At 47.7% G+C, this 17324-nt stretch overlaps 1 protein-coding gene across 1 annotated transcript in view; it reads right to left on the bottom strand.

Moving 5' to 3' along the window:
* Positions 1-8843: 8843 nt before the first annotated feature.
* GFOD1 (glucose-fructose oxidoreductase domain containing 1) overlaps positions 8844-17324 on the bottom strand; it is a 91539-nt gene continuing 83058 nt past the window's right edge. Inside the window, exon 2 of the mRNA XM_032462505.1 lies at positions 8844-15867. Coding sequence (XP_032318396.1) covers positions 14948-15867 — 920 coding nt within the window. The 3' untranslated portion in view covers positions 8844-14947. The remainder of the gene's footprint in view (positions 15868-17324) is intronic.

Genomic DNA, 17324 nt, shown 5'->3' on the forward strand with positions numbered 1-17324 from the left:
CCCCCTCCCTGCACATCTCCTCCAGAAAAGACAAGTTTTCTGATGATAGAAATGGAGAAGGGAGTGAAGGTTAGAAGGTGAAACTCTTGCACAAAAGATAAATGCTGGAGAGTGTGGAGAAAAGGTAACCCTCCTTCACTGCTGGTGGGAATGTAGTTTGGTGCAGCCACTATGGAAAACAGTATGGAGATTCCTCAAAAAGCTAAAAATAGACTTACTATATGATCCAGCAATCCCACTCCTGGGCATATATCCAGTGGGAACCTTAATTCAAAAAGACACCTGCACCCCAATGTTCATAGCAGTAATATATACAATAGCCAAGACATGGAAACAAACTAAATGTCCATCAACAGATGACTGGATAAAGAAGCTGGGTATATATACACAATGGAATACTACTCAGCCATAAAAAATAATAAAATAATGCCATTTGCAACAACATGGATGGACCTGGAGAATGTCATTCTAAGTGAAGTAAGCCAGAAAGAGAAAGAAAAATACCATATGATATCACTTATACGTGGAATCTAAAAAAAAAAAAGAAAGAAAAACAAACGAACTTATTTATAAAACAGACTCATAGACATAGAAAACAAACTTGTGGTTACAAGGAGAGGAACGGGGTGGGAAGGGATAAATTGGGAGTTTGAGATTTGCAGATACTAACTACTATATATAAAATAAACAACAAGTTTATACTGTATGGCAATATGTTGTAGTAACTTATGGTGAAAAAGAATATGAAAACAGTGTATGTATGTTCCTATATGACTGAAGCATTGTGCTGTACACCAGAAATTGACACAAGATTATAAACTGACTATACTTCAATAAATATACCTATATTAGTAAATAAATATATATTTATATATATATAAAGAAGGTAGGACTCTGGCATGTTGAACACAATGTCCAGATCTGCACTGTCCCCAGAGTGACTTGGGCCACAGCTGGGAAGGCCTGGCTGTATTCTCTGGCCAAGTTCCCAGGTTCCTTTTTCAGTGTTTCTTTTGCGTTTCTGAAGGAATTTCTAGACATTCGAGATCCACTTGGCTAATTACATAGTACCGTTGACATAAGATCACCCTGAAACCACTTACCATCCTCTCTCAGCCTTCGAATCTCATCACTTACTGTCGGGGGGGGGGGGTTAGGAGGGAGAGGAATTCCAACCTATCTTGTTTTCCGGGAAGAAGAAAGTGAGCCAACCAAAAACATTAAGCAACTGATGCAGGAAACACTCAGCCTATTCACTTTCTCCATCCTGGCCCACTCGGCTTGCTTTTTTTTTAACAGGAGTCTGTACGTTAGCACAGCACAGGCTGATTACGGTACAGTTTTTGCTGAGCCAAGAAAAAAAGAGGGGAAGGGGAGAAGGAGTCAGGAGGAAAGGCAGGTAGCTGAGTAGACGTGAAAAGAGTCAGGCGTCCATGAACATGGGGTAGCTGGGCTGAACGTGAACATGGGCCGCCCTCCAGACAGACTGCTGAGGGCCCGCTGGGACGTTCTAAAGCAGAGTAAGAACGCAAACCGTTGTAGCGGCTTCTTTTTTGGCATCTGTTTGTCTCAGAGTACCAGCTTCTTTTAGACTCAACTTATATTTGGAAATACTACAAAAACACAAAATTGACCAGCTCACAATATTTTCTGTCCATCCTGGAGGGAGTAAGATTAAATATTAGCAATTCTATGCTGAAGACAAGTTCTGACCTTTCAAAATCTCCTAGGACATAAGTTTTGTTTTGTTTTTTTGCTGGAAAAGACTTTGACTATCAACTAGCTCTCCGACTTAAGAAAGGAAGGAATTATTAATATAATTTCTGTTTTAGACATGAGGCAACTGAGCCCTAGAAAGATGAAAGGATTTAATTTTCCTGAAGTCCTGCAGCAAGTAAAGGGGGCTGAACCCAAGTGTCCCCTCTGGCAACGCTCTGTCTTACCTCCTGTTGTCTCTCAGGCTGATGAGGGATCATGCTGAATTACAAGGAGTAATTCCTTCTGTGCTGGAAGGAGGGAAGTGGGGAACAAACCGGTGGTTACTTACAAGGCTGCCAAAATCTGCAGAGAGAGGAGCGTGAGTGGTTCTTGAGCCCGGGCTGTGCATTAGAATCACCTGAAGACCTGTGATTGGGCCCCTGGCAGAGGAGTTAAATCAGAATCTCGGTGAGGTGGGGGGTGGGGTCAGCCTGGGTATCTATTTTGTGAAAGTTCCCCCAGGTGATTCTAAGATGCAGCCAGGGCTGAGAGCCACTGTTCTAGAAGCATGAGTGATTCTACAGGGGGCTAGATGGAAAACAAAGACTGGCCTAGGGCTGTGATGCCTCACCTTCACCTGGAGGGCTTGCTGGGCCCAGGTCCGAGTTCCCCTGTTTCCCGAGACCGAGGATTTGTGTTTCTAACAAGTTCCCCAGCTGATGGCACTGAGCCAGGGAGCACACTTTGAGAACTGCTGCTCTGCAGGTCACTTTTCAAACTGCCCCCAGCCTGAGAGTCTGTTGTACCCCCTAGAGTGGACTTGGGGAGCACAGGACGGGGAGGGGGGCAGTTCTGATTAAGACTCTGAGCAAAAATGATTGCAGCGTACATGGCACCCACTGTAGTTGGTGCCGTCTCTCAGGAATCCTGGGCAGGAAAACATGGCCACAAGCGACCCACGACACAAAAAGCAGAACTGAAAGTTAATTATATTTCCTTTCTTGGCTAAAAGTCAAGTCTCTTGAAAGTCATCCTAGAGTTAATTGTCGGGAAAGAGTTCTGAAAAGGCTACACGTGGTCCATGATCAGGCCACTGAGCAACCCAGCCACCAGGAGCCAGCGCTGGGTTGAAGAAAACCAGCTTGCCAGGAGATTCGGGCCTTTGGAGCTCCGTGGGGCTTGTCCCAACTCCTTTTCTTCACCTTATAGGGTAGTTGCCAGGACCTCAGTCACAGAATGAGGTCTGAGAACAATCTGATCTCAGAGGAAAGGCAGCAGAGAAATGAACACACAATGGGTGTGGCAGCCACACAGTTCTCTGGATAGAAAAGCCTGGCACTGCCGCTGCTCCTCGGTCCTGTGCCTTCATGACGAACCATGCCTGGGCCAGGCAAGGCCACAGCGGCTCAAAGAAATGGTGTGTGAGCCGGTCAAACTCTGAAAGCGGGGACAGTGGCCTAGAGTTCACGAATGCATGGAAAGACCGTGTAGGCAATGCGGGGAGGGGGCTGGCACACAATGAGACCTTCCAGAAAAGTAGCCATTAGTAACTACGTAGGGCGTAGAAAATTGAAAAGACTCTCCAGTGAACGTGTAAGTTCACAGCCATGCCTCACCAAAGACTCCTTCCATGAAGTGTTGAAGTGTTGATGTGTGCAATGACACAGCAAAGCACTCCAGGGAGGGGTGAAACCTTGGGAAAATTCTTCTCTCCAACAGAGTAACCTCACGGGCAGGACCCTACTGATGGAGACGCGGACAAACTCACAGAGCCAGCTACATATATGTGGGAAGTACACATACAGGCTTTTCAACGTGAGATTTTAAGTTATTCCTTAACAGGGAGAGACAAGAATTTGGTGCCACAGTCACTTTTCCAGGTCACTAAGGCAAGGGTCTGACTTGGTGCCCTGAGTCCGTCTGCAGCCAAGAACAAGAGCTCCCACGGACTTGACATGAAACGTGGGACCGAGGCTCTGGGCAGTGGGGGCTGCCTGGGAGGAGGGCTTCACCTCTGATCTGTTCCCTCTGATCTGAACTGCCCGAGTCCCCACATCAGTGGAAGTGCGTTAAACTGCACAGATACACCACCTGGTGCTGAATTTCAGGGGACATAGCTTATCTGAACGTGCCACTTGTGAAAAAGGCTTTTTCCAAGCCCATTAGCTGGGTCAAGGATGCCAAAAAGCCAGTGAAAGAAAGCACATGGAGGCGTTAGTGTCGACTTTGGGGTTGTTTACGACCAGGCTTAAATTGTTTCACAAGCCCTGGCCTAATTTCTGCAAAGCTTTCAACACTGAGGATGAAAGGCATTCCAGAGCTGAAAAGGATGCTGTCCTCCCCAGCGCTGGGACTGTCGGTGGTAATGCCAGCTGTTTGCTGCCTCCTGACAGGCTTAGGGAAGAACCTTTCATCCACTTACACTCTGCTAACAGCCACCCGTGGAAAGGAGGGCTTTTGTTTCCATAAAGAAATACGAATGAAAGGGCTCTGAATGGCGGTAGACAGGCAAAAGAGAGGGGGCGTTTCCAGAATGTCAGATTGGCTGACCTAAAGGGGGGAGGGAAGAAGAGGTGGGGGAGGGGTGGGAGACGAAGTGGGGGAGGAGGGGGAGGGAGGGAGCTGGTGGGGGAGGGGTGGGGGCTGGGGCTGCCCCTCAGTTACCTGGGGAGCTTAAAATTTTTTAAATTGTGGCAAAATATACAACACATAAAATTGACCATCTTAACCATCCAGCTTTGTTGAAACAAGAACTTCCTAAAGATGGCAGTTTGGGCACCTAGAAGGGGTCTTTTGATGTCAGCGTATCATTATTTAAATCATATTCAATCACGATGGAAAATTTTCATAGTTGAGAGTAAGAATCATGCAAAAGCTGTTTCTGCCAGACTCAGGGGTTCTCAACTTTTTTGTGCCTTGTATATCTTTGGCAGTCTTGTAAGTCAATGGATCCCTTTTTGGAATAATGTTATTATAATTTAATGACATTTGGAATAATGTCATTAACCTCCAGGAAAATGTTTTCAAATGTATAAAATAATACACATATGACTATAAGGTAGTGAATTATATTGCTATACAGGTACCTCTAAATTTTTTAAAGTTGTGATAGGGCAGTGTATGGGCTTTTTACTGAAGTATTAAATAACAAGATCTGGTTGTAGTCTAATGATTTCCATAATTTTAGAGAAGTCATGAGTATAAATGATATTTTAAGATATCGGCAAAACCAGTGATGAGATCTGAAGATATATGTGATTCCTATTGGTGATAAAGTCACAGATGCCACTAATCCACCTGTGACTTGATGCCACAATTGAAGAAAATGCTGAATTTCAGTTAGAGTTAGTAAAAATTAAGATTTTTGTTTGTTAGTTTTTTTCTTTCGATCCAACTTCAAAGACTGCCTGGAATTCATATTCTGGCCCAACTGAAGGATGAAGGGAGTGTTGAGTGGACAAGGAGAGCTTCAAGGTGGGAGCGGGAGCAGGCTGGGAAGGGATGTGGTCCAGCATAGCAAAGGCAGAGGTACCCGCCTTTGTTTCCAAGCAAGGATGAGGAAGCAAGTCAGATACAACCCACACTCAGTGATCAGGAAAACAGGCAGGGAGGCGCTCATCAGATGACCTCTGTTTGGATGAATGGATAAATGAAAGCAAGAGGTTATTGTCAACAAGGGGAAAAACCTGAGTGTCACAGCAACCCGATGAGATCGGGGACAGAGCTGAGGACTGAGCGGGGGGTCCAAGGCAGCAAGCCACGGCTGGATGCGGCTAGGGAGCACCTCCTCCTGCTCCCCGAGGAGAGTGCCTTCAGAAATGCTCTCGGCAAGAGGAGAAAGCAGATTGAGTGATGGCCTGGTGGGCGGGGTCCCCGAAAGCTGAGGAGGGTGAGACATCCTGTGTGTGGGAAAAAATAAAGGCTATCTGGCAGATTCCTGAATGTGTCCCCAGGGGGGACGAGCAGACAGGGTGAAATGGAAGATGTAGAATCCTTGGGGACTGCAAACAGCAAAAGCAACAAGAAAGGAGGAGGGGACCCAGGGTGCACTCGGAGTCTGGTGCTCATTTAACACAGAGGGTCGTATGGAAATTTTCCCAGCAAACGCCGACGGTTTGATGGCTTTGAACAGCTCTAGAAGTGAGTCAGCCCAGCTCTTCCAAGTTCCTGTAAGAATTCCGCCCTCGTGCTTTCTCGTCTTCTCTCCTCCTCCTCAAACAAGCTGTTCTCAGCACACAGATAAGGCTGTCAGCCGCAGAGGAGCCACGTCTCAGGTGTCTCACGTAACACAGTTATCTCCAGAACCTTCCACATCTTACATGCGTGCCTCTGGTCTTCTACCTGTTTCCCTCCGCTCGTCTTTTTACCCTTGGCAGGAATGTCCACTCTTGCTTCTGCCTCATGTCCCTGCTGCCACCCCCCAAGACCCCAGTTCCTTCTCTTTTTGCTCCCCATCACTTCCGCCCACTCGCCTTCTCAGTGAAGCAGATGTTTTAGCTCCTCACAGCAGGGCTGATACCAGATACCCAGTTATTCTTCCCCGGCTGGCTCTCTCTTCTGCTTCATGGTAGAAACCTGAGTACTCAGCCCAGCACACTGAAGAGGGACTGAGGCCCCAGCCTCACCTGTTAGCTGCCACATCCCAGACAAGCAGCCTCAGAAGACCTAGAAAGACAGCAGGGACTCTGGCCTTCCTTTCCGCCTCTATATTTTCACCAGCTATTCTGTCTGTTTGATCTTGGTTTTAAGGAGCCTAGAGTGAGTCACTATTCCCAAGGCAGCCCCAAACAGCTTTGGTCTGGCCTGATTTAGACCCCTCAATGCTCCCTAAAAGGGAGTCAGTGACTTGGTGGGGTTCAAGGCTGAGGACAGCCTAGGGCCTCATGGGCTTCATGGTCACGATCCCCATGGCCCTCTTAGGTTCCTCCTCCCAGGGCATCCGGCTTCCAAGGGGCTGATGGCCAGTGATAAATGGGTCAGAGACAATGGGACTTACATACATGTGCCTCCCAGGTTGTAATTCTGGGATTGAGCCCCACCAATGTACAAATCATCTACCAAGAAAGAAATGCATCTATAACTGCCCAAGAAGTTACTCCTAAAGTTAGTCTTTCATTTTTACTCATGGCCAAAAGGAGAGTTTTGTTTGACCTAAGATGGTTAGAATATGGGTAACATTAGGAGAGAAAGGGGTTCCCATCATTAGGATATTTGGGAGCAAGTCCAATAACCAACTTAGAAGTCCATCTAGTAGAGGTGTGGTTGGACCACAGTGGTGCTGCAAAGACTGTCCTAGCTCAAGTCATCTCTCAAGAATTTACCCAGCAGATGGAGACTCAGAGATAGGATTCAAAAGGGAGCCTGAACTTGAATGAACAAGGCAAAGAATTCTGAACATTTTGCATAAGCGTCTTCATAGAGGTTTTGGCTAAAGTAAGCTGTAACGCTGTCTAGTTGGTCATGACAAGGCTCACATGCTATCAAGTGCCTTTTTTCTATTTCTGTGGTTGTCACTTCTCGGCCAGCCTTCCGCAGGGAGCACTGCTCCTGACAAAGGCATGTGGAGACTGCCTAGGACAATCAAGGCAGAGGGATCTTTTCTCAGGCAAGATTCAGGTAAGTGTGGGTTCATAAAATGGGAGCATACAACTTATAGAGTGAGGTGAAATTATTTTTCTATGCAAAATTCTGCATACTTTGTACATGTATAGTCCATTCTCATAACAATTGTAGCAGTCATTTTATTTTTCCACAAAAGGTGCTAAAACGCTTAAGACAAAAGCAGCAGGAGATAAAACCAGAAAATGGTCATGCATGTGTGCGCACACGCATGCACGTGTGTGTGGTGGGGCAGGGGCTGAGGTAGCTAGGCACGGGAGGAGACACAGATTTCTCTTCATTTGACCCGTAAACTACAACCTCAATGACTCGCAATGTAATTGCAACTGTTCTTTGGAAACCGCAGTCCAGAGACTATGAAAGCAATGCGATCATATCCTGTGATTTCGTAGGAGGCAGCATAATCCCTGGTTTATGTAACAGGAAATGAGCCTAAATTGAGAGGAACCAGCATCACCAAGAGATTCCAAATCTGCGAAGGAACAACTAGCTCCTGGATTGAAAATATACATAAGTGCTTAGGAAAGTGATGTCTTCCATGAGGGGCTGGTTCCCAGACCACTCTGCTGGAAGAAACTCAGAGGACCGGACCCCACGGCAGCCACGTAGTACATTTGGGCAAGTGAGGCGTTCAGCTTTGACAAAGTGTTCTCTCTCACTGCCTTCTTCAGTACTGAGCTTAGACTTACTACAGTGTCATAAGGTTCAGAATGTTATACGTGCATCGTAATAACCCATGTGAACCCAAGAGTTTGCTGCAATTTTATTGCCTTAACAGATGGGCTGCGTTCTGAATGCATTAACATCATGACTTGCTCATGAAGGAATGAATCACGGAATCTCAGCTTTTGTTTTCTTCTTCCTGAGTCTAAACTGTTTTTAAGTGAACGGAAAGCATGGACCAGAAGAATTACCTACGTGCGTTCTTTAAGACAGCAGATGGTGGAAAGGAAAGGCCAGCCCATCCTCATTCATGCAAATTTGAAATTCGGCTGAGCTCAGTTCTAGATGGTTGCCCTTAAACACTACTAAGAACGAAGTAAGCAAAGATGCTCTTGAAAATAGTCAGCTGAGCCTGTTAGAACATGTCTTGCAGAGCTTGGTGGGTGGTATTAGGTCAAGATCTTGAAATAACAGAGAATTCTAAAATTTTCTCCCCCAATCTAAAGTCTATGCTGTCATCTTCTTGTTTGTTGGGACCAGACTTTCAACCACCCAGACACACACACACACACCCCAAATGGCCTTATACAGGTTATCTCCCCACCATTTCCACATTTTCAAAATGAGGCTTTGAACCAGATTGCTCTAAATTGCCTCCAGTTCTAACATCCACATCTACATGTATCTACAATCAAAAAGAACAGCTTCTCCCATGCTAGATACATACACACAGACACCCACACACACCCTGGATGCTCCACCATCATTCCCACCCCATTCTTGCTTCACATCCCATAAACTGGCCAGGTACCTAACTCATCAGATGGAGCACCCTCTAATAAACAGGAAAACAGCTGGACTCGTATCTTCTCTTCAATATTTATTTGGTACTTCCATTCCTTTATCCAACCAACGCAAATTGAGGACAGCAGGAAGCCAGGTTTGAAGTGGTACAGGCCAGTGGGTGGAATGATGGTAACCACAGCCCCCTGAGCATCGCAGAGGTAACAGCAGGCATCTGCTCTGGGCCGGGGCACGGACTGTCCAGCCCGAGGGCCTGGTAGGGAAGGCCGCCTCCCACAGCAATGTGGCCTTTAAAACACTAAGAACAGTTGCATTCATTGTCTTTTTTTGTTTTGCTTTAATAATTAAAAAAAACCCAAACCTTCTATAATTTATAAGCTATTTTTTTGCTATCACATTATATATAAAATATAGACTCTGTTTACTTTATAACACACATCTTTTGCCCTTGATAAATAACTCTTTAAAATATCTAGTATACATGCCTTGACTTTTATATATAAGTTTGGTTTTATACATATACATACATATATATACTCATGTTTGTAAAACACAATAAATATATACTCGACGCTGACAATCAAACAAATGCAATTTTGGTTAAAAAAAAAAATGAAGTACAGTAAAAGCACCAGGCAACAAACAGAAAGCCATACTTGCTAGAAACTTCCCCCTCCCCTGGGCAAGGCACAGGGCGGAATACTAAATTCAGCTGGATGCCTGGCAGGGGTCCGGGTGGGGGTGGGGGTGGCGGACAGGAGTAGGCAGGTCTCCTGCTTGTGTTTTCTTTCTGAGCCTCGGACTAGAATCACAAAGAATCCCATCAAGTTTATGAGGAACAACTACGGGGAACATCCAACAACATAGCCTTTGTGATGGCTGCGGGGCACAGCAGAGACCTGGATGGACGGGGAAGGACAGATAGCTGGCACCAGACTTAGTCTGTGGGCCCTGCTCACACCCTCCCAGACAAGCTTTTGACTGCCACGCTAAGCATGGAGCCACTGCATGTGACATGGCCTCGTGATGACTCTCCTCACTGCTGGCGTAAACAGAAAGGGGCAACAGATTCGAGAGCATTCAGTAGTGCAACACTTTAGGAGCCTGACTGAGCCAGCCGCTTGGGTAGCCCTCCCAAGAACTCCGGCAAATAGGGACTGTGTCTCGGGGAAGGAAAGGTCGGTAGGCCACCAGCTGCTGCTGCTAACTGGTGTAGCTACTCGGATAAGGTCTTGGCTTCACCTCCAGGCTATGATGAGACCACTGTGCCCATCACCTCTTTAAGCAGCAAGAAGGTCTTCACTCCTCTTGGGAGACATCCTGAAGCACTCCCCACCTGCCCACTTCTCTACCCCGGGGTGGGGTGGGGCAGGGCAGGCTGGGGGGGGCCTGCGGGCTGCAGACAAATACAGCTTTTCTTTCATTACCTTCCTATCCCCAAAAAGGAACTGAAATGCAGGGCTCTGAGAGTTGATCAAAAAAACAACAACAAAGCTCCCCAGCGTTGTGGCCTCTGCCCTATAAACTTCTGGATTTGGACGGCCGGAAAAGTGGGTGGCGGGGAGGGCAGGGGTCCTAAGGGAGTCAAGGCCTAGATCTGATCCGGGAGAGGGGTGGGGGCCTCAGGAATCCCAAAGGTGGACATCTGCATATGTGCCCTCCACCCTGGCCAAAGACAATACAAATTAGAGACTGTTGTTCACATTACAGTCACAAGGGGAAATTTTAAACAGCTAGTTTTCTGAGTCCTCTCAAGACATCATTGAGTTTCTTAAAAAAACCAAAAAAAATTCAGCTGCAACAGCTCAGGTCCACTGCAGGTCTGAGTTCTAAATGCAGCTCTTCCATCAACTAGCTATGGGACCTCAGACGAGTCATCGCACTTCTGTAGGCCTCCCGCTCCCCATCTGAGAGCTCTGAAGATGCTGTGTGAGGCAGGATGGGATCTTAGAGTCAGAAAACTGGAATTTTAGTCCTGGCTCTACCGCTCTGAAGCGGTGTGACCTTGGTCGTCACTTAACATCTTCGGGATGTAAAAATAAAGGAACTGAACATATTGATTGGGCTCTGAAGTCCCTTCAGATGAAAATAGATTTACCTTCTCCCCAAGGTACCCTTAGCAATACTGAATCCCCACCCCACAGCCACCAGAATAAAAGCAATGCAATCAGAAACCTATTTTATGACCACAGGTCAATTTCCACAGCTGCAGCTACGAGACATGATGAAGACTTAAGAGAGTCTACAGGTAGAAACACAACGCACAGCTCAAATCTGAGTCCCAAACAAATGAACTTTAGGAGCCCCATTCCCTGAGAAAAGCCATTTTCCTGTTATACTCAGACCAGCAAGAGCAAAACCCAACCGTCTACAATAATCGGCCAACAGTGTTTTGAAACTTCCCAAATCTGCAGTTTGCTGCATCACCTACAATCAGAATCAACCCACGAAGTTGGTTCTAAAAGAAGCTGAGTGACATTCCCCTTTTGGAAGGGGAAGAAAAATCGACTCTTCTATATGCAGCTCAACAAGGAACCTTCTGGCAGAACATCAAACGTGGCGTCCTGCTCAACGGGAAGGTGCCGACAGTGGCAGAGTGGAGCCCCACGCAGGTCACACTGAGCTCTAATTGCTGTTGCTCCATAGACCCCAACAGGGTTCCACCAGGAGTGCTTCCCTGCCCCGCACGGAACTGGAGAAACTCAAACCTGGGAGGCAGCGTGGTTTGGAGGCGAAGAAAGGTTTGGGATTCGAGTGATCCCTCCTCTACTTAGTAGTTCTGTGGCTCTGGACAAATTACTTTTCCTCTCAGCCCCCATGTTCTCACGTGTAAAATGGAACAACCCACTACTATGGAGTTGTTTTTATGGATTAAGTGAGATACTGTACTTAAAACACCCTGCACACAGTGGAAGGTCAGGACATGTGGGAGTGTGGGGAGTATTTAGATGGATCCCCGCAGACAGGGCAGGGTCTGGGAGAAGATCATCTTCAGCTGGAGTCAACCAAGACTGCCCTTAGAGGCTAGAGGTACCTGCTACCAGGTAGGCTGAGGAGCGTCCCCTGCCGTGCCTCTGCCATCGGGGGCAGAAGTCGTAAGGAAGCTGACAGTGGTCCTGGACTCTCTCCAGAAGAAACCTCAGAGCATCCAAACCTTCTAAGCAAGCACGGAGCATTCCCAAACCCTTGTGGGCACCGGGTAAGAGCCTGACTTAGAATCTCAGAATCTGGAACATCAGCAGAGGCCACCAGTGGCAAACATACGATGATGGCCACAAAGCAGGGAAGGAGGGACTAAGTGTGATGCCCCTAAAATGGAGACTCCATTACTCCAGGTCCCCAAAACACAATCAATAAGGCAGAAAGGGGCCGATCACTCCCAAGACTCCATCTGAGCCCAAATCCTTCTGATGGTACCCAGTCCCCTGTGGGGGACTGTTAGGGATGCTGGGCCGGAACAAAGTCCTTCTGTAGAATGTTGCTGAAAGCTTGAGATTTCTGCTGTACCTTGTGGCTCCCAGTCAAGTCTTTGCAAGTAGTAGGGCAGGGGCCAAAGGGGCACCAGGGAACCCATTTACTATAGTTTTTGTTTTTTTCAAAAATGAACTATCTAGGTCTTGTCTTCCTCTTGTCCCTACCACATGCATTTCAGTAGATAAAATTTGAGAACACTTACTAAAATATTTTCATGCTTCTTTTAAAGAATATATATTCTTTCTCTATACCCCAGCCTCAAGTGAGAATTTTTATTTTAGACACTAAATATTTATCACAGAGCTCAGAGATCTTTTAGGGGAAAAAAACTCCCAAGTATTTTAGTTAAGTACAGAAACAGGAATATCCCTACTTAGATTATAAATGACTTAGAAAAATGAGACCCACAGAGTCACTAGTTTCCTTTTTCTTCATCCTTAATCACAGCCTTTGGGCTAGCTAGGAAAATAAAAATTATTTCCACTCAATTTCCACAAAAGCTATTTATCTAGAAAGGAATTTAGGACAATCTGAACCAAAACAGTCCATGGCATGACCCTCTGCTCAAACTGTTACTGGGAGACTTCCATTCTACCAAGTCTCTAGTTTTGAACTGATAGCTACAAAAGCTGGCACGCTGATCATGAACTTTGCCAACAGCACAGGGACCTAACGTACAATGGTGAGTTTCAGGTGACTAACCTCAGCATGTTGCAGTGAGGCCCCAGGAAGCAAGGTCATTCCTTCTGGGAATGTAATCCTTACTCCTCTGTGTGAGAGAATCCCAACATCCCCGTGGTGTTGGGGCTTGACCACGCTGCACCCTCGTGCACCGACCTAGGGAGGAGGAGGGAGGCTGCAACTGACCAGACTGCTCAGTTTCAGGTTTTGCTCTGAGAGCCTGGGGGTGCCCTCTGGGCCCCTTAAATTCTCTTCCAGGCCGCCTGCCAGCCGTCTGAAAAGAAGCTTAAGCCTCACTTGTGTGCCAAAGACAACAGTTGGATTTCTGTGACTGTAAACACACACTATGTAGATTTACAAGTAACAGTCTCCACACTGACCTTGACAAATGTCCTATGGGGGAGAGGAAGGGTGAAGGATTAAGAAAAGAGAACAAAAGTGTAATTTCCCATTTTCAAAATGTATTTGACTTGGGCTTTCTTTTTGGTTTGAATTTTTAAGAGTGATTTCTAGTAACACTGGTGATAGTGAGCATTTATCAACGTGTGTGTGTGTGTGTGTGTGTGTGTGAGTGAGTGAGTGAGAGAGAGAGAGAGTGTGTGTGTGTCCAGTGAGTCCCTTCCGCACTGCCTGCTCCAAGCCTACAGTTATAAGCAGAGGGTGACAAGACAAGAGAGACAGGAGACCAAGGGAAGGAAGATTTTTTTTTCCTACATTAGGCTTTTCAAGCCTACGTGAAGTATACACATCAGAGGGCTTTGAAACCCTATTTAGAAACACTGAAAATGATATTCCTTGCTGGCCTTTTAATACCTATTCAAAATTTTTCAGGTGTGTGATTCATGAAAGCAAAGGTCAAAGCTAAGGAAAAGAGCCTTGACTTTTATTTATTTATTTACTTTTTAAGGGAAGAGGATTATATCTGAGTAGACCTGAAGATTTCCCTTTTTCAATCCACAAAGCTGGGGAATCTCCGAAGAGCCCTTCCCCAGTTTCCTAGGAGAGCCTGGGCCTGGGCTGGCTCACTCTCTGCTGCTGGGGAACCGTCACTGCCACCCGGGTGCGCACAGCTGCCCCCAGTCCTGGAGACCAGCACAGAGCAGGCCCTCAAACCCCAAGCTCCTGCTGTCTCCTTGGCCCCGTCAAAGGACAGCCTCCCCACCCCAGTACCCGGCCCCTCTTACCCTCCACCCCATCCCACGGGAAATAGTTACACGGTGGCTCCTCGTGGGCTTTTCGCTGCTCACAAATCCAAAGGGACATTTTCCTCTCTGCCTCATCTGTCTGGGTGCAGGGTGTACCCTTGCTCTCTCCTTTCGGTTCAAGGGAACCCCTCCCTCTTCTTGTGGTTCCTGGCATTCCCACACCCCACCTCAGGTCAGAAGGGCAAAAAGTCAGTGAGGAAGGCACGCCCTCCTGCGTCCTGGGAGGAAGACCAATCAATCAAGAAAGCTACACACTTTGCTACCAAGTACTTTCTCCTTCAGACACTAAGTGGCTTCCTGGAATCTGAACTTTCTCGTTAGCCGCTGCGCCCCCACCTCTCCCCAGACCCACAGGCTTGCGTGGACGTGTGAAGATGTGCCTTCTCCTGCCAACTGAGCTGCCACTGGATACAGGGCCTTGACCTCGCAGGAGCATTTGGCTTGCAAAGGAGGCCAAGGTGTCGGGGAGGGACGAGGTGCGGAGGACCGCAACCCCGCCCCGCCCCACAGTGAAGGGCAGCAGAGGCAGCTGAACCTCCTCTCTCTACGCAGGCGCCAGCAGGGACGACCTCGGAGCAGGCCCTCTGAATACCCCCAGGTACTAGCTCAGCCCTGCAACAGTCTTGTTGGGGGGGGGGGCCCTCACCTGGGCAGGAGCTCGGTCTCCCAGATGCCATTTTCTCACACCGCCTTTCCCCTTCCCCGTCCCCACACTCCTCGAGGCCGCCTGTCCCCCTGGCCTTTCCCACTCTCCCGGCCCCACGGGGGACCTAACCAAAGTCGCGCTGGGTCCCCGTTCCTTGCTAGCAATACAGGGACATCCTGCTCCGGCGCATGGCCTCGCTGATCAGGTAGGCGGGGCTCAGCTCGGGCTCCTCCGTCATGACAGCGATGTTCTGCCACTCGCCCGTCTGGCTGGACCTCTTGATGGTGTCCACCACGCACAGGGCGTACAGGCAGTCGTCGAAGGTGGCGGCCATGGTGAGCGGCCGCCCGTCCCACGTGCGCCGGTCGTCCTGGTCCTGGAAGGCCTGGCGCACCGCCTGCATCATCTTGATGGTGCCGCGCAGGTAGGGCGAGGGGATGTCGCTGAAGGCCTTCTCGGGCAGCAGGGAGTTGCTGACGGGCGTGGCGTCCTGCACCAGCAGCTCCTGCTCTGGGGCGCTGTTGCGCTGCCCATACAGGTCCGTGCCCACCGCCAGCAGGCGCCCGGCCGAGCCCACCACGGTCACGTCCTGCTTGAACTCGCCGGGCACGTTGAAGTTTAGCGTGACGGTGCAGCACACCCCGCCCTCCAGCACCATCTGGAAGGTGCAGAAGTCGTCGCTGGTGATCTGGCGGATGCCCTTGATGTGGTCGGTCTGCTTCACGAAGGTCTTGAGCAGCCCGTGAACCTTGACGGCCTTCTGGCCGGTGAGGAAGGTGAGCAGGTCGATGATGTAGGTGCCCACCGAGTGCAGGCCGCCGCCGCCCATCAGGTCATCGCAGCTCCAGTTGTACTTCTTGCCCAGCAGGCTGCCGCCGTGCACCTGCACCTCGCACACCAGCAGCTCGCCCACATAGCCCTCCTGGATGAGCTGCTTCATGCGCACGAAGGCCGGCAGGAAGCGCAGCACGTTGCCCATGATGCTCATGAGCTTGGGGTAGTAGTGGGCGGCCGACATCATGCGGAAGGCGTCCAGCGGCGTGGCCGTGCGGTCGCAGATGACGTTCTTGCCGATGCCTGCGGGCGGGAGGACAAACAGTACATCAGGGCCCTGGCGCCGAGACAGCGACAGGGGGCGCTGTGGCCCCCGGATGGGAACTTACTGACGGACCCAGACCAAACTAGGTACCCTTTTTACAATTTAGAAACATTTTATAACGCCTTTTATTTATACAAAAATAACACTTGGGTCCAATTATTTAATTTTAGTATTAAACCATCGGCATTGATTTCAATATTTATTTATTTTCATACATTTAAATAGTCTATTTTAATATTTTTAAATGAATGTACCAATATCAAATGTTTTAATTTTTTATTTATATTAATCTATAACATTTTATATACAAATGTATTTTACTTGTAATAATATATTCAAATATAAATTTTAAAATATATTTAAAATATTTAAATATGAGTTCTATTAAAGTATACAATATAACTTTTCACATACAAAATATATTTTATTAAAAGTTATCTTACACAGGAAATGTTTGACATGTTTTATTTTATATGTAAGATATAACTTATTAAAAAGACCATATGTAGAGAATAGTGTCTTTATCTGGACAGAACCAGAAGACATAAGCTGAAATCATGGCCAAGGAGAGTCTGATTAAGTATGAGGAAGAATGTCTTCATATCCTTCAAAGGTCTAAGCGTTTAGCCATCTTCCCCATAACCATCAACAAAGGATTGTTTTTTGAGTGTTTTCTTGCTTGTCTGTTTTGCATTATGGATTAGGACTGGCAGTGGTCACAGATGTGTGTGTTTGATGTTCTCCTGCTCCTTAGGCCAAGAGCAGATATTCCTTACACCTGAGGGGTGGGCAGTGGCCCGACCCTCACCTGTCCTCACGGTGGGGTTTGGTTCCTTTGGCAACGGAGCTGAGGCCAAATAAGAATTCGGCTTATGTGCTGACTGTACTGGGTGCACACATTACAGGTAGATGGAAACCCTTTCAGAGACTGCGTAGTTCTGGGTCAGGAGACAACAAAGCTGAGGGAAGGCGAGTGGCAGAGAATGAGAAAAGGATTTATTCCAAGGTAAAGCCAAGAGTCAGGGAAGAAAAACAACTCAGCTGAACCTGGAGAAACAGCCAAGTGGAACTCAAAAATATAAAAAAAATAGTCTCTACTGTCTGGTCATGTTCTGCACGTAGGCCCTCTTATGAAGAGCTGAGCGCTTGGCCACAGATGAGGGACATGCCACAGGGGAAATGGGGTGATAAGACATGCGCCCATCCCAGCTATCCTGACCATGGATGGGCACTCGACTTGTCAAAACCCATGAACACTCCCAGTAAGCTGAGCTCAGAGGGTTTGGTGGAAGTCCTGCACCTGTGGGTGGCCATCCAGTGGAGATGCCTGGACAAGGCTACGGACACGTGGCACTATCATTTCCCCTCTGGAGAGCTAACCAGAGCTGGCTGAGCAATAGAAGTGGTCAGCACAGACTGGAGAAAATAAATACAG

Source organism: Camelus ferus, chromosome 20, assembly GCF_009834535.1.
Source record: "Camelus ferus isolate YT-003-E chromosome 20, BCGSAC_Cfer_1.0, whole genome shotgun sequence".
Lineage (NCBI taxonomy): Eukaryota > Metazoa > Chordata > Mammalia > Artiodactyla > Camelidae > Camelus > Camelus ferus.